Genomic DNA, 22,206 nt, shown 5'->3' with positions numbered 1-22,206 from the left:
TGGTGTTGAGACATGTGACGTGTCTTCTTTCTTAGTTCATGTTAAATACCATGTCTAACTGATTCTGGCTTTTGCACTGCAGTTCAGGTGCAGCTTCTGCACGGACAGAGAGACCTTTCCTAGAGAAGGAATAATGGAGCCTTCTTACCTGGGCAAATTATTTGGGCAGAGTGAGGGAGCAGCACGGGGGGAGGTGGGGGATTTCCTCTGAAAGTCAGGAGGCAGAGCCAAACCTTAGAGGTGACTAAAGAGAGGGTTCTGTAGGGGTGTATGTGACATGGCTCTCAGATCCTGCGACCTAGGATGCCTCAGGCTGCTGCTAGCTTTGCAGAGGAATAAATGCACTATGCAAAGTCTCTGAATGTGGTGTGGGTGCTAAATATGGTCTTTAACTAGAATTCCTCAGTTTGTCCAAATTTGTGTTCTAAAGCTTCATTGGATGCTCCCGGAGTGCTTGCATTAAGGCAGTGATGCAGGCCATGCCACCCCAGAACTGTGGCAGCTCTTGTCCCATCTCAGTGATAAACAATGAAACATTTCTATTTGCAAGATGCTTGGCCAGTATTTTATTTAGAAAGTGGTTCTGAAATAGAGCACTCTGCTGGTACACAACACAAACTCTTAACATTTTAATTTGATTCTTAATTTCCTTAGAGTCAGAAAGAGTAGAACAGGTTGGTTTCTTTGGACCACAACAGATTTCAGAATTTCATCTAAGAAAGGCAAATTGTTCGTTTTGGCCTTTCCTCATTTCCCGGTAATTTTCTGTAGCTCTGCATATACTGTGTAGAGTCCACCTCCATCCCCAGAAGACCTAGTTCTGTTAAAGCTGAACAGCACTTATCTAAAGTTCAAAATGTAGCCCCTGGTATCATTTTGGTTTCATATTGCGTTAATAAAACTTGAGTCTACAGCTGGATGATTGCCTGATACAAGGCATCACTTTGGGCGGTGCTAGTTCTTCATCACCAGTGAGCAGAGACAGTAGGGACTACATAATTAATTCCAGTATTTTGATTTCATTTCATCTTAAGCCAACAATAGAAACTCTGGGGCGGATACATTTTATTGTATTAAATGAAATACTGCACGTCAAGCCTCTAGCAAGTAAAATGAAAAAATAATCAGGTAATGTGAAGTTACGGCTTGTTTTATACCCAGGTCGTTAATAGCATGCCTTGGTATGCAGTGGCCTTAATGAAATTCTGAAACTTCAGCAGTAACAGTCTGTTCCGAACTGTGTTTTTACTCTTTTTGGTTTGGATGGTGGAAGTTAAAATTGAGTTTTGTTTCTTTATTGAAGAGAATTTATTAACGGTGAAAGATGTTGGATTGAAGGTCCTAGAAATGGATGTCTTCAGGCAGAGATAGTCACTAGGCACCGTGTCGAGCTTGCTAACAAGGTTGCCAGTTATGATGTACTGCTGGGAGTCCTTTATGTGTGTATCCTCCTAGAATTTTATACATATTTGGTCACTACCTGCTGAAACTGTTTCATGTGCTAAACTGTAATGCCTTACATTAAAGGTGCTCAAGGTATCATATTTGCCCACTTCTCTCAGAAGAAAACAGTTTTGTGTATCTTTGTGATTAATGGTTCCCTTTGCACACACTTGTACCTGCTTTAATACATACTTTTAAAGTAGTTTAATATTTGGTTAACATTTGGATGAAGATAATTTTTCTAGGACAATTCTTACTTTAATTGAACTATCCCAGAGATGGAAAACAAACAAAAGCATATTAAACTAAACAGAAGTGTTATGATTGAATTTGTTCTCAGGACTTCTGTACTGGTTTAAGATCACCACCTGAAATTGCTGCAGACTACCTTTAGAGAGAGACTGCGTGTAGCCTTGGGTTCCTGCTTTTTGTTTCACAGCCGGCTTTCTCTGCGCTGTTAGTGCTTTCGTTAGCACATGCCTCATATCTGACATAGTAGTCAGTGGATGAATTTTGACAGCCGACATGACTGTCAAAATTGAGTAGGAAGTAGCTGATTATGGGAGCATTCTTGCCTCGTAATTATGTGAACTTTTAAATTTTGTAAGAGGTACCCAAGTGACCACAGGTCTCTCTTTTTCCAGATATGATTGATACCCTATGCCTGGCTCTTGTGTGGAAACTGTACTAGTGCCCCTTGCTTGAGAAGGCCCAAGTTTTTAACTATTGAATTTGCTACCTGATAGGTATTTGTAATAGTTTCTATGCCTCTGCGATTCTAGGAATGGATTATTTGAGTTGTCTCGTTACACACTGATCAAATAGAGTGGGATCCAGAGGGGCACTTTGGATCCCTCCAGCTTGATGCCTGATCCAAGGGTGGTTCCAGGTGCAATAGATTATGCAGTGACTCTGTGCTGGATGGGGAGTCTTGTGACACATATCAGCATGAAATGCTGATCATATAGACCCGTCTGAACTTCTGCTCTGTCATGGTGCTGAGGTGCAGCACTGAGGAAAAACTCATAGATACTATATGTAACAGAGGTCCTGTATCCTCTTTTAAATTCAGCTATGCCCGAAGACCGTCCTGGTCCTAGGTTACAGAGGAATCTGGGCTCTCCCATTATCCTCTCCCAGCTCCGAGTGGTCCAGGTTCTCTTGTGTGTGTGCTGAAATGGAGGGTGGGGTGATAGTGTCTGACTGTAACAGTCAGTAACAAGAGCCATCGTGTGGAGAGTTAACTCATGGCTTTGACCCTGTTGTCCAGATTTAGTGAAACATGGCTTTGTGTTTGAATGTTTCTGATGTTGTGTACTTTCTGGTGCATAGGAGCAGCAGAGAAGAGCTCGAAGCATGGAGCTGAAGACCGAACCCAGAATTTCATCATGGCCATGAAGGACCGCATGAAGATCCGGGAGCGGAACAAGCCAGAGATCTTTGACTTGATCAGAGATGTATTCTGTGAGAGCAAAATGACACATGCTCAGCAGATGAAGACAGTGAAGCAGAGCGTGCTTGATGGCACCTCAAAATGGTCAGCAAAGATCACGATCACGGGTGAGTGCAGGAGGCGTGGGTTCCCAAGTGAGGAATCCTAAGGTAAGAGAGAGTTGGTGTGAAGCTAGATTGAATGGACAGCAAGGGCTCCTCTGACCTGTGTCTCTTGCTGCTTGGTATACATGTAGCAGGTGGAGAAGATCCTACTTCAGGCACTGTAGTGCACCACGAGCTGAGGTGGAAAGCTCTCATGAGCGATATCCCTGTTCCTCTGGCCATTCTGAGCTGACACTTCACATGATGTGTGGGCACATTGTCTTACTACATGGCAGTGGTAACCCTTCTCTTTTTCCTTCCAGTGGTGTGTGCTCAGGGTCTGCAGGCCAAAGACAAGACTGGATCCAGTGATCCATACGTAACCGTTCAAGTGGGTAAAACGAAGAAGAGGACAAAAACAATTTTTGGGAATCTGAACCCTGTATGGGAAGAGAAGTTTTACTTGTAAGTGCTCTTACAAGGGCTCTCATTTTGCCTGTTTGTATGATCTGTGCTTTGACAGCTCTGTCTTCTCTGTCACTGTGTGTTCCCCCGTCACCTGTAACGTATGATGGTTTTCTTGTGTGCATGAGTCTGGAGGGTTGATGTCTTTAACAACATACATAGTGCTCTCCTGTTCATCTCATCTGTCGTACTCGTATATATAAATTACCTGCTCTGTGAACACTTCTATACTGGTGTTTCTAGTGAAAGCTAAAGAGATAGGAAAATCTTTTAACTCAGCAACTTTTGTTCCTGGCTAATAGACATACTTTCAAAACTCTTTGTAGTATAAAAGAATAAAGTTTGTACATCAGACTAAGCAAACTTCCTGTGACCTATTGCTGGTGTTTGACCAGCAACGGTTAAAGGTCGGTGGTTGTCTGTCACTTGTCTGTGACAGTACCAGTCTCCTCTTTCAGTTCTGGAAAATCAGTGTAACAAAAACGCGAGGGATGATCTGCTTTCAAGGTGAGTAGTGTATCCGTGTCTGAATTGAAAGCAATGGCTGGAATGCAATTCTTTAAATACCAACTGCTCTCAGAAGGCTGAAAAATGTATTCCTTCCTGCTTTTTTTGAATAAGTAAACAAGTACCCTCAATTTATCGTTGAGCATGTTTTAAAACAAAATGGAGACGTGAAATCCAGCAAGTGTTTTCCAAAGATTCTGGATGATCTCATTCAGCTTCAAACATCTTTATTTCCTTTAACGTGTAAGCTCTTCCCTTGTACCTTTTCTGCCTTTCCTTTCTTTCTTCCCCCCTTTTTTTTTCCTAAACTGTTCGAGGGGAGCTCACTCTGCAAACTGAAATTTGTTGGTGTTTTTAAATCAGGCTCATATCAGTCCAGCTTTGTCTTTACAATGTACAGTACAAACAAAATTATTTATAAAGTAGTTTTGAACTGCTCATTAACGTCAGAAAAATCTTCTTGCTATTTTGAGGGAGTAAGCCCTTGTCTTTATTCTTAGTTTAATCCAAGGTAACATTACTGCTTGGTAAGTAGTAAGTATGCTTAGGTGCCATTTGGATAACTCTAGTCACAATAGCAGTAAGTCTGTGTGGGAGCCTTAAGGACCTTGATTTATCATGCCAAGTAGTTACCATGGTATTTGAAGTGTGTTCCCTTCTAATTTTAGGAGCTTCAACAAATACTGCGTTTAAAGATAGATAGCGCAACGTGATAAATGTCACAGTTTTAACAGTGCCACTGTTTAGATTTTTATCACTGTGTCTGTGATTCAGCAGATAATATGCTATTGGGCACTAGAGTTGATGCTACTTCCTATCCTGGCTGTGTCTAGGTGGTTGTTTTAATTGCTTTGGAATAGCAGGACGAGGTGAAGGAAATAAGCAGAAAGTCCAGATCGATGGCAGGAGAGCATTCAGTACAGGAATCAATGTGTCGTTTCGTTAGTAGATGTCAAAGCTCGCCTTATGCTGGATGAGGAGAGAGTCATTTAGAAGTGTATTCAGCACTGATCTTTTACATGCTCATCTTTCTTTTTTGCATTTATGGATCTTTTCTTAGCTTACAGCTCTTAAAAATTCTGTAATTTTCTACCCCATAATCAAATGGAAATTTAAATCAACATATGCAGGGCCAAAAATACCCATTACATACCAAGCTTTTTTAGAAGAGGTTGTCAGGACAATCAAAAGATTGGCAATTTTCAAGGGTTGGAGAGAGTGTGTTTTGTTTCTTACAATGAAGTTAATTTGTTACAGTGAGGAAAGGTGTGCTGTTAATTACTGAAAACCTACCTTGCAGCAGACATGTGAAAAGTTTGGTGTTCAAAATGCTTGAATATTTCAACAGACACAAGATACGCTAGTAGAAGGAGGTCAGGTCGGTAACTGGTATGTGTCTCAGCAATTGCTGTTCCTTTTGTGTTTTGCTGTTTGTAGCTGGTGTTCATTAGGTGCTCAGTGTCATTTATACGATCTCAATTCCAGTGTCTTTTCTAAGGTTGAATATAGAGCCAGAAATCTGTGTGTATCAGTCATTATAATTATAGCGCTGATACTGTAATCCATGGCATAAATTGGGGCAGTCTGTGTGCAGCTGAGTGATACAGTTCTTTCTACAGACTTGATAAAATGTATTAAAAGCAGCTTAAGCAATTTTGAAGAAATTTGAGGCTGCGATAGCCTATTTCAGATACTTTCTGTGCTTATTGACAGTGATGGATAGAAAAGTGTATTAACTTAAATACCTCTCCTTAAATATTACTTTGTTCCTTTTCTGTATGTTTTCATGAAAAATGTGGTGGTAGACTTGACCCAATTCAGAAGCCCAGATTTAGAGCTGTATTTTAGAAAAGGCAAGGTTGAAAACTCTCTGGGCTTCCATTGTAAGTGCTATTTAGGTCATTACTCGCCTGTGTCACTGCAGGCTTTAGATTAATGACCAGTTCTTGCAGCATATTCAGGTTGTCTGAGCAGGTGATTTGCAAGTCCTGTTTCTTTCTGAAAATCATCTATTTGTGTATTTACATCTTTAGCTTCAGGAAATGTGTTGTTAGAGATACTTTTTTATCTTCCATTGGAGTTTGAAGGCCTCTGGCAATACAAAGGGTTGATCTTTCTGCTTTGTTTGAAGTTTTACAGGCTTGGTGCAGAGATTCTGCATATGTGATGCTTGCCAGGGTGAAGCTTGATGGGGGTCTCCAGCCGTTGCTGCAATACAGAAATGTTGTACTGTGAGCAAGCACTAAGGAAGCCCTGTTTCCCTTGGCTTTGCATTCCATTGCCCTTCTGTGGTAATCCCTGATCCCTGTTCTATAGTTACGATGAGCAGGCTTAGAGGTAACCTGCTTCATCTGCCATGTGCGTTTATCCTCTGTGCCCTCAGCTCTCTTCCCTTGTCCTTAACTTTGGCTGGACAGAAGGCAGCATGTGTCCCACCTGCAGCTGGTTCCAAGTTGTCTGGATCGGTTGGTGCATGAGCCAGGTGGCTGCAGGCTTTCCAGGGACAGCAGCTGGTGGACAGCAGCTGGCCGGAATTTCCATTCTCCATCTAGCTGTAATTTTTTCACAGAACTTGTTGGAACACAGAAGCATTCACAAGAAGTCTGTGTAACTCTCATTTCCTTAGGAAACAACATGGTAATATTAGAGAGAAGGTATTTTTCCACTATTCAATGCAATTTGAACAAGACATTGATTCCCCATTTAGACATGTTTTAGTCAGTAGAAAACACGGGCTTCCTAGAAGCTTTTTTGTAAAGGCTGAAGCTAAGCATCCATTTGAATGTATTACAAAGAAAACAGTGTTTAGGAGAACAAACCTGACCTCAGGACAGATTCCGTTTTAAAGGGAGAGATCTGGGTTTGTTTGGAGGCAGCTAGTCTGTACCTTTTGTTCAGAAAGTGCCCCAGTCTTTAATGATGATGAGCAGTAGAAGTTACTGGATTCACACAGGATGTTGCTGTTTTTCTTGGCCTAGGCACAGAATGACTCGTTCATTTTACAGTAATATCCCCTTGAAGTGGTATGGTCTGAGCTGTGTCTGAAGCTTTGAATAGTGGGTGTGAAATCGTTGCCTGGAACAGATTACATTGTCACTGAACAGTTTGCAAGGGGCATGTTTATTCTCTCTCACCACAGAAGAGTAACTGAGTTAAAATAAATGCAGTGCCTCCTGCTAGCAGATAATCAATATTTTACTAGGATGTGCAGAGCCTCACATGATATGCATTCTTGTTAATCCTTTGGGAATGGTGCTATTGCATAGCTAACCACAGGGTTATTACCTAAAAGCATCTATTCAGTTCCGCAATTTTCCTTTCAGCTGCTGAGCCTGTTACCAAGCTCAGCGTCTTTCAGTTATCTGTGGTTATATGAGGCTGTTCCAGAGCTGTATTTTAGAATTCCCCCTTCTGAGACCGCTGCGTTTATAAATGCCACTGCAACTGTGCACCCTCAACCTCCCTTCATGGCAGGGCAGGAGCCGTTACGTTTGTCTTGCTTTCTTTTTTCTCCAGGTACTGCACATACTGAAATTGGCACTCTGATAAAATCCCACTCGTTTCCCTGCTCAGTTACCAATACGAAACTTAAACTGGAACGCCGCGTTGATGCCTTGTGGCAAGCGCCGGTTGAGAAGCTGAGTTAATGTAGCTAAGGATGTAGTGCTCAAAATCACTTTATCAGCTCTTTGTAGTCAGGGGAGCCACACCCCCATTAATTTGTCAGTCGGTGTTGTAGCATCGGGTAACCGCAAAATGGTTGTTCTTGTTCCCCTAAGAAAAGAGCTTCATGCTAATAACAGAAAACTCATTTCTTTGTTCTTAAGATGGCAACAGCTGCATCTTGGGGCGTATTGTGCTGTCGTGCTTAACTTGTGAGCTACTAAGAATTTTAACTTTGTTCTCTTACCATTCCGATTTTGCCTTTGGTGTCTTCTCCACTGTCCTGTTTTCATCCTAATAGAGGAGACCTGACATTGTTTAAAAATTAACCCATCCTGAGACGTTTTCTGCCTTCTGTTCCCATTGAGGCTGGCCACAACAGAGCTGCCAGTTGGACCCTGCCATGTCAAGACACTTCATTTGAACCACATCCCGATCTTCTTACTGGGCCATTTCCCACTGACAACTTTTTTCCTGCTCCCTCTGTTTATGTCATTATAACTTTTTACTTGGCTTTCTCATACTGGTTGCTAAAACTACTCCTTCCTTTCTCATTTTCCAGAAAATTGCTTCGCTTTGCTTTATTTGAAGCTTGGTTTTTTATTCTCCTCTCTCCTGTTTATTTTCTCACCTCCTGCACTCTCGTCCATTATTTCTGCAAGCAGGTTGTGCTGCTAGTGCTGGACACGTGATTTTTATAGGTATACCTTTTGTGTCCATTACGGCAGAACTTTTGCAAACTGTCAGTGTTGCCACAATTTAACTTCGACTTTGTTTTTCCTGTGGAGGTTAAGTAACCATCCTGCAAATGGTGTTAGCACAGGCAGGAAATGATTAGCGAATTCAGCACAAAAGTCGTTGGTTCTTTTTGGCTTCGCAGTATGAATCATTAACTCAAAAGTGATGTTCTGGTCATTTTTAGACAATTCTTATTCTTTCTCTCCAGTTTTTGGAGGAGATGAGGCACAGTGTGACATGCTGTCCCAGACCCCTGACATCATCTGAGCCAGCCTTCATGGATGGGCAGAGGTCTCAGAACTAAGAATTACTTTCTACATTTTTTTGCTGAAGTTGGAGCTAGATTCGAAGATACAAATTGCTAACTTCATTGTGGGAGGCACTATAGTGTAAATTCAGCAGTTGCTTCTTCTGTTTAGCCACCAATATACCAATTAGTGTGTGTGTGGGCCTGCTGCTGTGTGTGCAGACCATAATTAACTACAGCTTCGTGTGCTCGCGTGCTTCCCCTCAGCCCAGTTGCTAGCTGGGCATGTTCTTTGGTTGAGCCACCAATATACCAATTAGTGTGTGTGTGGGCCTGCTGCTGTGTGTGCAGACCATAATTAACTACAGCTTCGTGTGCTCGCGTGCTTCCCCTCAGCCCAGTTGCTAGCTGGGCATGGAAAGAGGCCAGAGCGTTGACAGTGCTGGGGATGTGTGTGGGGAACTCGTGGTTCAGGGCTGGGTAAGGCTGATGGGGAATGTGGCAGAAGAGACGGAGGTAGAGAGTGGGATAGAGCCAAGTCAGCAGAATATGGCTCAGCTGCTTTCACTGCTCCTGCAACCACTGCTTCTGTCAGAAAAAAACAATGGAAAAAATTCATGATTTATTTGATGTGGGCCCCTCACTACAAGAAGAACATTGAGGTGCTGGAGCACGTCCAAAGAAGAGCAACAAAACTGGTGAAGGGGCTAGAGAACAAGTCCTATGAGGAGCAGCTGAGGGAACTGGTGTGGTTTAATCTGGAGAAAAGGAGAGTCAGGGAAAACCACATTGTTTCCTACAACCCTCTGACAGGAGGTTGTAGCAAGGTGGGGGTCAGTCTTTTCTCCAAAGTAACAAGTGATAGGACACAAAGAAACAGCATCAAGTTGCACCAAGGGAGGTTTAGGCTGGATATTAGGAAACATTTCTTCACCGAAAGAGTTGTCAGGCATTGGAACAGGCTGCCCGGGGCAATGGTGGAGTCCCCGTCCCTGGAGGTATTTAAAGGATGTGTAGATGTGGTGCTGAGGGACATAGATTAGTGTTGGACTTTGCGGTGCTTAGTTAACAGTTGGGCTCAATGATCTTTGAGGTCTTTTCCAATCTAAACAATTCTATGATTCTATGATTTTAGTTTTTCTTAAAGATTTGGTGTGCTGTTTCTTGAAAATGTTACTTTATTTGGTGGCTTGAAGTGTAAAAGGTCTTTATAAAAATGGCACCACTGTGAACATCAGAATGATATCGATATAAAAGAAGGGGACAATTTCTGAGCCATGTACAAAGGAAATGTGGTTTCCAGTCTCTCGCATTCTGAAATAGGCCTGAAAGCACTTGGTAGTTTCTTCCTTGCAATGGGATCACAGAGTGTTTCTTCTCTCTGCATCCCCTTGGTAAAGCTGTGGGAGCTCAGCTGTGGAAGCCTGGATGGATATATGTGTGCACACAGTGAAGTGAAACTTCACAGAAATGTAGCAAGAAGTGGGTCAGGCATCTTTAGAAATATTACAGCTCCTGTATTAAAGAAGGGGGAAAATTCTAGTAGTAGAGCTTGTTAGCCACAGTCTTGTGGCGTTGTGTTGCTGTCACAAATTGGAAGCTCTTTCTCATTAGTTAGAAAGCTTGTTGTTGGTCAGCAAGCCCACATCCCCCAGTATTCATGGTTCTGGTTTAGGGTGCTCTCTGGTGTTGGCACAACAGTCTTGCTTCACTGAAAGCAAGGACTGGGGTTTCTACAGGCTTTGACGGTGATGTTTTATGGATAAGCCACCAGCCCAAGGCTTTCAGCTGCCGTGACCGAGTGATAAGGCTCACTCTCTGGCGTGGGAGCAGCATAAGGAATACAAATTGAGCAGTCTTATAAAAAAAAAAAAACAACCAACCAAAAACCGAAGAAAGCGTGGTTGTAAACTTTCCTGTAGCACTTAGCAGTGACTTACGCTGCCATTAGCTGAGTGAAAGGTGATAGCCAGCCACTCCAGGAGCGTGAGATGATGCTTGTGGGACCGCCTAAGGTAGGTTTAGGTCCAAACAGTGGCTGTTTTCCTAAATGAAACACTAAGTTTCTGACCACTGGTAGCAAAGAAAGGGGAGGTCTGAAGAAGTCAGGAGCTAACTTTCTGGTGCTTTGTAAATGGCACTGTGCACCAGTCTGTTTTAGGCACCCATGGACTTCAGAACACTGGGCCTCCACGGTGCTGCCAGGATGTACATTAGAGCACCATGTCAGGAGCAGGGGACTTCTTTTACGTGCTTATGCCGTGCTGCTGGTAGATACAGCAATGCATTCAGGTGAATTTGAGAGCTATGAAGGGCAGTGGTCCAGGTGTTCTTTGCTTGAGAACGCTTCCTGCATGGTTGTGTAAAGGAAAGACATCCTTGAAGTAGAGGAGTGTTGCGTTAAAGGGAGCAGTTGAACTTTGCCTGCCAGAGCCCAAGAGGCTGGCACTGGAACAGTCTGGCAAGGCCCAGAAGTTAATAAAAGTGTTGTATAACAACGGATTTAACAGATTCGGAATTGCCGTTGATAAATGCACTTACTGCAGTAGCGCTAATAACTAATACATAATAGCAACGCTAGCAAAAGAAAACCATCCTGGACTTCTTACAGTTCTTACCCAGAAGGCATCCCTGTCTGGGGGTATTACCCCTCCTGGCTTTTTATACCCCAACTCTGTTAGCCTTTGTCTCTCAGATGATGTTCAGCATGAATTGGGTGAAGACTTGAGTAACATAGGCATGCATGTTTAACATGTACTGCTTTAGGCTTGTTAGTGTTTTGAGGATTGTGAATTTTAATACTAATTTTGCAGTTAATTAAGTAGAGATCTTTGCTCGGACACTGGGACCTTCAACATTTTGTTGCTTCCTTTCCTTAGCCCATACAGGGCCAGGACTTCTTCACATTTTCACATCTTGACAGGACTCCGTCCTTCAGCCATTATTTATGCCAGCTCAAGGAATCGCCACTCCCAGAAACAACTAATGAATCTTGTTCTCGCAAACATCTTGGCCTTCTGTGTAGAATTCGCAGAGGGAGGAAGAGGAGAATAGGGCAGGAGAGAAATATTGAAAACATTCTTTCTCCCGAACTCTAAATACAACTTTAATTGCACAGCAAAGGCAGGGAGCCACGATGCTTTCTGCCAGCGATCAGAACTGCACTGCATTGATTCTAACTTTCTCTGTATAATTCCCAGCTATTCCTCTGAACTGGAAAAATCAGCAGGAGCTGCATGGACGTCTGTTAAGCGGTCCTGAATCACAGTGATGGCAATAGGAGCCCAAATGATTCCTTGGTAGAGAGTGTGCAAATACCAGTCACTGCCACATCTTATTGACCGGGCTTAGCAGATCTTTCCTGACCCATTTCTTCCCTCTCCCTGTTGCTTAGCAACAAATGCAGCATGTTAATGTTAAAAAGGCTGGAAAACAGGCCTTCAGCAGAAGTTGCCTGTTTTCATAGGTTTTATTTCCTCGAGGGCAGACATTTGTATTGGTTATGGTGAGTAATCACCCTTGTCATGGTCGCATATGAGCATTCAGATTGCTTTATTGTATTGCATGCCCTGTAGATGAGCAGAGCTCTTATAAGGTTCTTCTACCTATTTCTGACATCCGGGAGCCTGTTTGGATCCACAAAAGGTATCTGAACATCTAGAAAGGATGGGGGTGGCTGCAAATTCTGCCTGTGCATTAAGCTGGAGGGTGCCAATACAGCAAACTGCTTTTTTTAATGAAAATGTCTTTACTGATCTACCCAGAGCACAAAGTATCAGTCTGAGCTGTGAATAATAGGCAGAATAAATTCTAGTAATTAAATACCACCTTTGTAACTACTGCATCCCACCCTTTTCTCCCAGGCAGTGTTTATAGCATCTGATTGCATACATTAATATACCACTACTTTGTGACTCTCTTGAATTAAGAGAACTACCTTCACCTGAGCTATTTATCTTTTATTAGAGAACGTCATGGAGTGTGTTTGTCATAGGCCTTGAACATGCTATCCTGGACACTTGTTATGCACAAGCATAAACACATAGTAGTCTTCAATGCCTACAGCTGATCATTGATGGAAAGACCCATCAGGAACCATTGAGATGCTTCTCCGTGTTCTGGGGGCACATATGCTGAATTTTCCAGCCCAGCTATCACCAGGCTTTTGTGGGCTTCACAGCAAAAGCAACAACAGTGAAGGGAATTTGCAAGTTCAGGGAGCTGCTGCTGAAGAGTGAGGATGAGCAGGAGAGTCGCAGCCACTAAGCAAGTCTGAAGTTGATGGTTGGAGTCAGGGCAGGGCACCCCTTCGGCATGCCTCTGAAGTGCAGTATCTACCATGTCACAGGAGTCTGCACCAAAAGGTTGTTGTGTAGTTCCTGTCAGATGCTCCACTTCTAAATAAATAAGCATTTGTTTACATTTTATTTATGCATCCCTCTACTGTAGGACTAGTGGGTCAAGAGTAATGCGAAGCATGTAGCATTCAAGTGTTGACTGCGTTATGTGCACTTCAACATTATGTTTGTCTTGTTTGCAGTGAGTGCCATAATTCTTCTGACCGGATCAAGGTGCGAGTATGGGATGAAGATGATGACATCAAATCTCGTGTGAAGCAGAGACTGAAACGCGAGTCGGATGATTTCCTGGGGCAGACAATCATCGAAGTCCGTACTCTGAGTGGAGAAATGGATGTGTGGTACAACCTTGGTGAGCAGGGCTTTGGGATTGAAAACATGTTGCGTGTTAGTTTGGGAAAGTTTGAGAGCTCTTGGGTGCATCTGGACAGTTTGCAAGAAGGGAAGAAAGCTCATATGATTTCAAGGGGCATATGGTGGTCCTGTGGAGCAGCTGCAAGGCTTTGATCCCAGGAGTGTAACATGTCAGAAGGGTGATGGTATTTCCCTGTTGGGCCCTGAAAAGTACAATGGGTAAACACTTAGAGCGATGTTGGATTCCACCTATGCTGGAGAAACATTCCTGTCCTGTGCCCTTTTTTGTGCCAACACAAACATTTTACCAGTCTATCAGACCTGTAAGTGCACTGCACTGGACTGGGCAGTTGTTGAGACCTTTCCCAGTGACCAAAATAGAATGTCGTAGAAAGTACTGGTAAGTACTGAATTGACTGGCATAGTAATAATCCTAGGAGATCCATAATCTTCTTGATAGGGACCAGCAATTCCAAGGAGCTCAGAAATGTGGTAAAGTCAGGAAGAAACTCCTCATTAATCAGCCCTCTTCTCAGAGAAGGGATCTGTCCTTGGTGGTTCTATTTCAGGTGACTGAATCCAAGACCCTATAGCACATTTGCTGTCAGAAGGGCTGTCTTACATCCAGAAATGCACACAGTTCTAGTGAGACGTGTCATATTGAGGGTGTATCATGGCAGTTGCTCTGCTAATGTCTACTTACTATTCAGTGTTTTGAAAGAAAAAGTCAGGAAGTTTTCTCCATGGTGACTCTGATCACAAGCTCAACCTGAGCTTCCAGCAGTTTCTTTTCCAGTGTTGTCACCCCAAGATAGCTCTGCTCTAAACATAAACAGTGCATATAATTGTTGATGATTTTCCCTTCTAGAGAAGCGAACAGACAAGTCTGCGGTGTCTGGGGCTATTCGCCTGCAAATCAGTGTGGAAATCAAAGGCGAGGAGAAAGTGGCTCCATATCATATTCAGTACACTTGCCTTCATGAGGTAAGAAGTGGTTCAGCTCAGTCATCACCAAGTTCCTTGGGCTTACAGAAGAAGCAATTTTCTGACCTTTATTTCCTTTAAATGTTCCTCCTTGCCCTAGATGAGCTTTCTTTTCCCTGCTGTGCAGGCCTGGACACTCAGCGAATCATCAGACACATTTGTCAGGGAGGCAAAGAAGGCTTTAGACTGTCTCCCCTGTGCTGGACACTGGCTTGGCTCAGTCTGTCCCACTGTCACAGGTGTGCTGCTGTCAGGCAGAGATCAGACATTGGTCCAACTCAGAGCTCCCCACAAGTCTAATGTGGAGAAACCGCTGGATTTACTGGTGTGATGTTTTCAGCATGTCTTTCTTTATGAGAAGGCATACTACAATGCTTTATGAGTAAATTCTGATCTGGGGAGGGCTTTGACTCTGACCGTTGAATGATGCAGTAACTGGTAGTATAAATTCTTCTGTGCTACTGCGCTGGTGTGTAGCTATGAACAACTGTTGGGGAACAGAAGATAAGCTGTGGTAACTCATACTCACTGGTCTCAGGTTGGACTGAGCTGGGCAGGCAGTGCCGGAAGTAGGGAAAATCCGAAGATGACTTGTGAGGAGGAATAAAGGGAAAACCCTGTCTCAGAGAGATGCATGGTGCCCAGTCTACCTATCCAAGAAGGCAGTTGGCAGGGTCAGTCTGTAAGTGCCTGAATAAGGAAGAGTAGCCAGCCACCCTTTTGCCTGACATACGAGAAAATCATAAGGTCCTGTGAGGTTTAAGGAAATTCATATTAGAAAAGAAGGACGGAGAGGGATGTTCAGCTATGGGAATAACATGTTTTATCCAGTTGCTGGGCTAGGTAAGCCCTGGGGTATCTTCTGGCCTTACCACGGAACAAGACAGATGCGAAGCTTACAAAAACATCAGTAGGTTTCTTTTACTAGGCTGAGTTGTGTCCTTCAATATGTATTTATTGTTTTTTAATTCAATGATGGCTTCTGTTTGCTAAGCTGTTACATGTTTTTCCTTCTGACTATGCATGATCACTTGCTGCTCTTCTTTTTGCAAATACATCTCTTTATAAGTATCACCTTCTTTCATTTGTGTGTAATAAAATGATTTACAGCTAGAATAATTTAATCAGGAAAAATAATAGGGTAAAGCTGAGTCCTCTCCCTCCTAATGAGATCATTAGACTTTTGCATCCCTTACTACAGGGAGCCAGCTGTCTGAAAGGCTGATGAATCTGTAAGTGACGTGAATTTGAGGATTACTGAGAAACCCAGTGAGCTGAATGTGCAATTTCTGCACAGCAATGATAGCTGAAAGCCTTTGCAGTGTAAGATAAAGTGAGAGGTTTTGTTGAATAATATTGCAAGTGTCTAGTTGTTAGGCATGATCTAAAGGATGTTCTCTTCAGAAAAAAAAAATCTGTTTGGACCGTTCTGCTGTATAATAATAATTACACAGCTGATACAAAGCTGTTATGTCAGCTAGTTTTTTTAGCTTGTCCATGTTAAGGCATTTCATTCTGAGGACAGACATGGAGGTTTCAGGAAACTAATTAGTCTGTGGTTTCATTGCATGGAAGCACTCCTGCATCAGTCGCAGTGTCTGCTGGGGAAAATTGAGGGTATGCATGCAAAAAATTCAGCTGGGAGCACTCAAGAAGAAAAGAAGTTAAAAGAAGAAAAGGGCATAGTGGGTAGGGGGAAAGAAAGACGGCAGAGAGCAAAGAAATTTGTGTTAGTGCCACATTCTCCGCAGTTCCAAGCTCTTCATGAAATTCAGTTGGAGTCTTTAGCAGCCACATGTACAAATTCATTCTTGTTTTATATTTCAGAACCTCTTTCACCATCTCACAGATGTGCAAGGCAATGGGGTGGTGAAGATTCCTGATGCCAAAGGTGATGATGCCTGGAAGGTGTATTTTGATGAGACAGCTCAAGAGATCGTGGATGAATTTGCAATGCGTTACGGCATTGAATCAATATACCAGGCCATGACGTAAGATGCATTTCCTGTGGTCTTTAGGTGTATTTAAATCAGTGTAACTGATTGAGGTGACTGTTGGTATTTAGAAAATTAAATGTGCTGGTAATGGAAGGCTTGGCAATGGTAGCTGCTCCTTATGGGGCTTGCTGTGAGCAGAAGAGACTGCCTGTCTCTGAATCACTGGTTTCCTCGAAGTCTAGAAATTATTGTCTGACAAAGTGCTGGAATTCATCATCTATTTGTGCAATTTGCATGAGTACCCTTAAAACTAATTCTGAGGAATTACACCGACTTCAGTAGTGTAAATGACCATATTTTATTATTGATAGCTAAGCCATTCCTGTTCTAAGACTCTAAAATCTCTACTTGAGCACTCTTCTGTTAAAAAGATAGTGCCCAGGGATCCCACTGAAGATTTCTGATGATGTGAGGAGGGATAAGATTTTGAGAAAGTGTTTGCCCTGTATGTCTGTTGTGGCAACTGATACAGTCCTTTGAAGTCACTGATTTCCGAGATGCTGCTGAAGGCATTTGTTGGAAGTTCAAGTAATGGAGCCACTGATTTGTCCTCTTTGGAGCTGGAGCTAGGCTAGTGCAGTTCTTGATCTTCAAAGAGCATTTTCCTTGTCATTATACTTTTACTTGGATTTGGGATTAGCCGTTCTTCCTCTTAAAGGCTAGTAGTGCTATGCTTAGCTCATTTCCTACTTCAAATGTAATATCAAATACAGCAGACAAAAGTGAACTTTTTTACATTAGAAGCTGAATGTTTTGGGGCCTGGGTCCTTGAATGAATTATGATCTGTGTTTATGTCACCTTGCAAGCAACTTTTCTGCTTATTAATTTAAGCCAAAGGGGAAAAGAATTGGAAGGTCTTTCGGGAGGTCTAGTCCCTGCTTATAGCAGGGCTAACTTGGAAGTTTGACCAAACTGCTCCAAACCTCTTTCAGTTTGGAGGATGGAGTTTCCATGGACGGAGATCCACCAGCTCTCTGGGCTTCTGTCCTCAGGCTGTAACACTCTGGGGAAAAAATTCCTGGTTGAAATCCAAACTGGAAATCCTGCTTTGAATTTCCTATGCTGTAACTGCTGCATGTTGCTACTTACCATTTACTCTTCCTTCTGAAAGGAATTTGGCCTGGCTCAGTGTTTTCACTAACCCTTCCCTCTCTGCTAAGTAGGCAAGACATTGATTAGAGCCCTACACCTCACACCTTCTCTACTTCAAGTTAAACAAAGCCATTTTAGGTGTGTATTTACCAGTGACCCATTGGTACGTATGTATCATGTAGCAAGCAAGTCAACATTCAGGCATCAGTATCATGTTTATCTGAAATAGTGACTTGTGAAATTTTCTCACTGGAGCTTTTTTGGTTATAATCATTTGTAGGGTAGCTATGACAGAAGCAAATGTCTGTGGTGAGTCAGAGGGCTGGAACACCTTTCCTATGGGGGCAGGCTGAAAGAATAGGTCTGTTGGGGTAGTTCAGCTTGGAGAAGGCTGCTGGGAGACCTTGTTGCAGACAGGAAAGATGGGGAGGGGTTCTTTATCAGGGAGTGTAGTGATAGGATGTGAAGGGTAATGGTTTTAAACTGAAAGAGTATAGATTTAGATTGGTTATTAGGAAGAAATTCTTCACTGTGAGGGTGGTGAGACACTTGCTCAGGTTGCCTAGAAGTGTGTTAGATGCCCCATCCCTGGAGACATTCCAGGTCAGGTTGGACAGGGCTCTGGACAACCTGATCTAGTTGAAGATGTCCCTGCTCACTCCAGAGGGGTTGCGATGTCCCGTAATATCAGACCTCTTAAGCTCTGATTTTTCTTTTCCGCTTATGTCTAACAGATTTTCTTTGATTTTTCAATCATTTCGGAAGCCCGGACACTTCTGGCATGATTTTGAGATTTCCTGCAGGAGTGTTCCTTGCACTTTAATGCGAGCTGTTAAATGGAAAATGCAAATGAGCATGCACGCTTCCTGCGGGCTGGGTTAGCCCTACGGAATCACATATCAGTGCAGCACAGAAATACTAGTGTGTGATCTCACCAGGCTTGAATGCTTTCCAACTGCTCCTGTCTCTTGTCACCTCAGAACCTATGGCTGCCTCAAGTGGCAGCAAATTATATGGATTTCCTTGTGTCAAGCTTGGTTCTAGGAACTGGCATCAGGACCCAGGGTATCACCTAAGTCATAAGCTATTGGCAACAGATAGCTGAGGAGCTATTTTATGATCTGGAAAGAGCTGTAGCGAGGGGATTTCTCTTGTTTCAAGCATATCTGTTGTGCAGATGGCATCTTTCTGAAAAAGCTCTGAAATGCTGGAGATTTACAGGAACGAAGAAACCAGAACTTTCACCTGTTCGTGGTGCCAGCCGGAGTAAGGTGGCTATTAAAGTGACAGTGTAAAATTGTGCTACACAAAAGAAACCAGAATGACTTACAGAACCATCCTTTTGCAGGCATTTTGCGTGTCTCTCCTCTAAATACATGTGCCCAGGCGTGCCAGCTGTGATGAGCACCTTACTTGCCAATATCAATGCTTATTATGCGCACACCACTGCTTCCACAAATGTGTCTGCTTCGGACCGCTTTGCAGCCTCCAATTTTGGGGTACGTTTGCATGTTTGGTGATGTTACAATTGGACTTCTGTAATTTGTCTAAGGTGCTTCTTCCTTTCGATAAATAACTTGTGCTATTTAAGGGACATTAAGTCTGCGAGGAGTTGGAAGCTGTGCAGCTCTTCTAGACTAGAGAAAGAACACAGTTTTTTTTGTTGTCGCTGTCACACTTTTTAGATATTAATCAGTGTAATGCATTGTGGTGGTTATCTGTTGTGTTCAAATTACTCTGGAGCACAGATGGCATGGAATGAGGAAATAATATTACACTCTGTGTGATGATGCTGTTGATAAAGTATACCATGTAATCCGATCGTTTCAGAACTTTGTTTTTGAAAACAGCAACTGCGTTAAGGAAAAATAATCTCTCCCCCTATTGGTTAAAATGTTTCTATACATACATAACACATATATATATAACATGGAGCTGAGCGTGCTGGCAAGGTGTTTGGAAAAGCTCATGCTTCCTGTCAGACTGAGACTTTATAGACTGAATGAGGAGGTGTTCATGATGCCAAGTCAGAATCCAGTGGAGAGACCTGACCTCGAGAAGACAGTCTCGAGAAGCCTGTAATGCTTGTCGCTGAACTAATGGATTAGATCTTAGAGCTGTGTCATTGCTCTGAATTATACCCTTCTCTGCCTGTTCGTTTATTCATCTCTGAATAAATATTTTCTCTTAAATACAAGTTTGGTGTGAAATGCAGACAGTAAATCAGAGGGGATTTTGTTTTGCCTCTACTTTAGAATGATAATAGAGTATTTTTCTGACAGTTCTAATGTTACACTGACTTCAGATATAATTACAGTATGGGAGTACATACAAGAATCGAAAGAAAATACTGCTTGCACAATAACATGCATCCATATTGCTTCTTCCCACTCGTCTGAGATCTGACACTAATCCCCTGATATTCTGCTGCTTACGCTGAACATTGATTGGACAGTGATGATTTGTGATGTTTACTGGTGTTTTCTGCTTGACAGAAAGAAAGATTTGTGAAGCTTCTGGACCAGCTTCATAATTCACTTCGGATTGATCTCTCAATGTACAGGGTGAGTGGGAATACACAGAACCTTTTCAGGCATTCTGGAGGGCAGAGGGGAAGCACGCCGTTTGGATTTCTCTTTTGTTTCTAACCTTTTGGATAGTTTGTGTCTTACGGAATTGACGAAATTGTTGCTCGAGTACACCTTTTTGTTTTCCTCATGGACAGAACTGAAACCAGTTTTCTTCCATTATGACTTCCTCAAGACTTCTGAAATAATTTAAGGATTGTGAACTGTGCTCATCTCTGATACCCTCCAAAAATGCAAGCTGGATTGGATTAGTTAATTTGAATTGTTCTTATCAACTACTTCAGGTATCATCTACAAAGAGAAAACAGACTTGGTGTCCCCTAGTAACACAGAAATCTTTTAGAGTGAGTTGGGAAAGTAGAAAAATATCCACAGGTCATCAAGAGGACCTGCACCCATGTTGTTACTTATTTTAGGTTTGACAAGCTCAAATCACTGTCCCTGACTCTGGATCTACAAGATGTGCTCTAAGGCTGAGGTCTCCCCCACTCAGCCTGCAGGGAAGAGATGAGTTTCAGATGTTGGCATCGGTTCATCAGGCTTCTTAAAAGTTCTATTTTCCTCTAGTTTCTTTCTTAGTCTTATCATGTGACTTGGCCTTTTCTTTTAATTACTTGCTATATTACTTTAGTGTCTGATTCACTGAAAAATTTTAAATGGTGTCAGAATGTGAGCTTTGGTTTTATTTATTTAAAAGTAGATCCTCTCCTGCTTAGTGCATTTATCTGAAATGCAGTTAAACATATAGTGGAGGGAATCACGAGCATATTAAGAGGAAACGTGCATTAGGAAGACAAACAAAGCACGAAGGACAAGGAGCGAAAGAAGATAAAAGGAATGTTATGAAAAGAACTATTCTAAAACTACATTAGTAGTAAGATACATTCTAAAGGGAGCACTGGACCACTGAGTAGCAGAGGGAAAAATACCAGCACATGGAAATAGGAATGGGTAGTGTTGATGCCCTTTTTGTTTGCTCAGTCTTCAATAAAAGTTGCTTTCCAGTGGCTAAGGCAACTAAACCGTGGACAAACAAGTAAGATCTTGGTAAAGGACCAGAAAAGATTTATGTTGTTTAAATAATTTAGATTTTATCTAATTGGCAGTATATTCAGAGAAATGACTGAAGCAATTCATCATCCCGTAGTAATTATTTTAAGACCCCTGAAGGGCAGGTTAAATTCTAGAAGAAAAAGGTGTAAGTTTCCAGCTTTCGAGACAGGAGATGGCAATTTACAACTTAAATTACCCAGATTAAGCCTCCCTCTTCCCCTAATTTAATCGGCTATTTGTAAGCACTTAAAACAATGAATAACCAGCAGTGTGGATTTATGGAAAAGGCCCTGTCAAACCAATGTGCGTTCCTTTTGGGGCAGGGTGGCAGCTGGGGTGGGAGGGGGTGGAGCCCTCTCAAGAGTAGCTCCAAGTCACGCTCTGAATACTTACTTTGAAAAGTGTTTTGTAAGCCAGTGCAGTTATTCTCTGCGCATGTCAGTCGTTCTTTTTGTGGCTGGTTGCTAGCCGATGTAAGCATAGCTTATGTCATGCATGAGGTTGTATTTCAATACAGTTAATGCTATATTTCCCTGATTATTATTCTTAATCAAGAACATGCATTCAGTACTCCGCATTCACCCAATAGTTTGTCTTTAAATCTTGACCCACGGAACTCTTTGATTTTTGGTAAAGTAGCCTGAGTGCCAGAGAGTCTGTGTGTCGACAAGTTAATTTGAAAGGAGAGTTGTCTAGGAATGAGCATCTACAGATGACTGCAAAGAGCATTAAATTGCTTGCAGTGGTTAGCTGAACTGCAGCAATACTCAGCTGCTGTCAAGAGACTGCATATTTTTCTGCAAGCCCTCAGTAATAAATGAAAACTTGTTCCCTCTGCCCTTTTTACATTGGTCTCTAGTAATTTTCGAATATGCAGATATGAAGAGGCTATCTAAGAGAACGTTGCCTTTGGTATTTTATTTGCAGCAAAGGCAGCCACATCAGCTGTAAGAACATGCTGATGAACATGAACGCTGTTAAAGGAAACAGCAGGGAAGGAGTGGGAATGTAGGAGAGGGCACAGTGCCTGAGGTCCAAGAGGGAACAGGCCCTTGCAAGAAGCAAAGCTTACTGCATTCAGCATGTGCATTTACATGCATATGTATCCATACGTGTACGCATGCGCACATTCGTATCATACCTGGAAAGGGCAATGTCGCGGTTTGAGGAGGGGGGCTGT

General features: G+C 42.5%; 1 protein-coding gene across 1 annotated transcript in view; it reads left to right on the top strand.

Annotated features, from left to right (window-relative positions):
• LOC104489656 (protein unc-13 homolog B-like) overlaps positions 1 to 19,949 on the top strand; it is a gene marked incomplete at its 3' end in the record, with an annotated part of 132,679 nt that extends 112,730 nt beyond the window's left edge. The window contains exons 17-23 of the mRNA XM_010131841.1: positions 2,776 to 3,003; positions 3,303 to 3,444; positions 13,140 to 13,309; positions 14,180 to 14,295; positions 16,123 to 16,286; positions 18,734 to 18,884; positions 19,881 to 19,949. Coding sequence (XP_010130143.1) covers positions 2,776 to 3,003; positions 3,303 to 3,444; positions 13,140 to 13,309; positions 14,180 to 14,295; positions 16,123 to 16,286; positions 18,734 to 18,884; positions 19,881 to 19,949 — 1,040 coding nt within the window. The remainder of the gene's footprint in view (positions 1 to 2,775; positions 3,004 to 3,302; positions 3,445 to 13,139; positions 13,310 to 14,179; positions 14,296 to 16,122; positions 16,287 to 18,733; positions 18,885 to 19,880) is intronic.
• Between the last annotated feature and the right edge of the window lie 2,257 nt (positions 19,950 to 22,206).

Source organism: Buceros rhinoceros, unplaced genomic scaffold, assembly GCF_000710305.1.
Source record: "Buceros rhinoceros silvestris isolate BGI_N320 unplaced genomic scaffold, ASM71030v1 scaffold1342, whole genome shotgun sequence".
NCBI classification, from domain to species: Eukaryota; Metazoa; Chordata; class Aves; order Bucerotiformes; family Bucerotidae; genus Buceros; species Buceros rhinoceros.
Note: the sequence above shows the minus strand (reverse complement) of the source record. Positions and strands in the feature narration are given on the sequence as shown.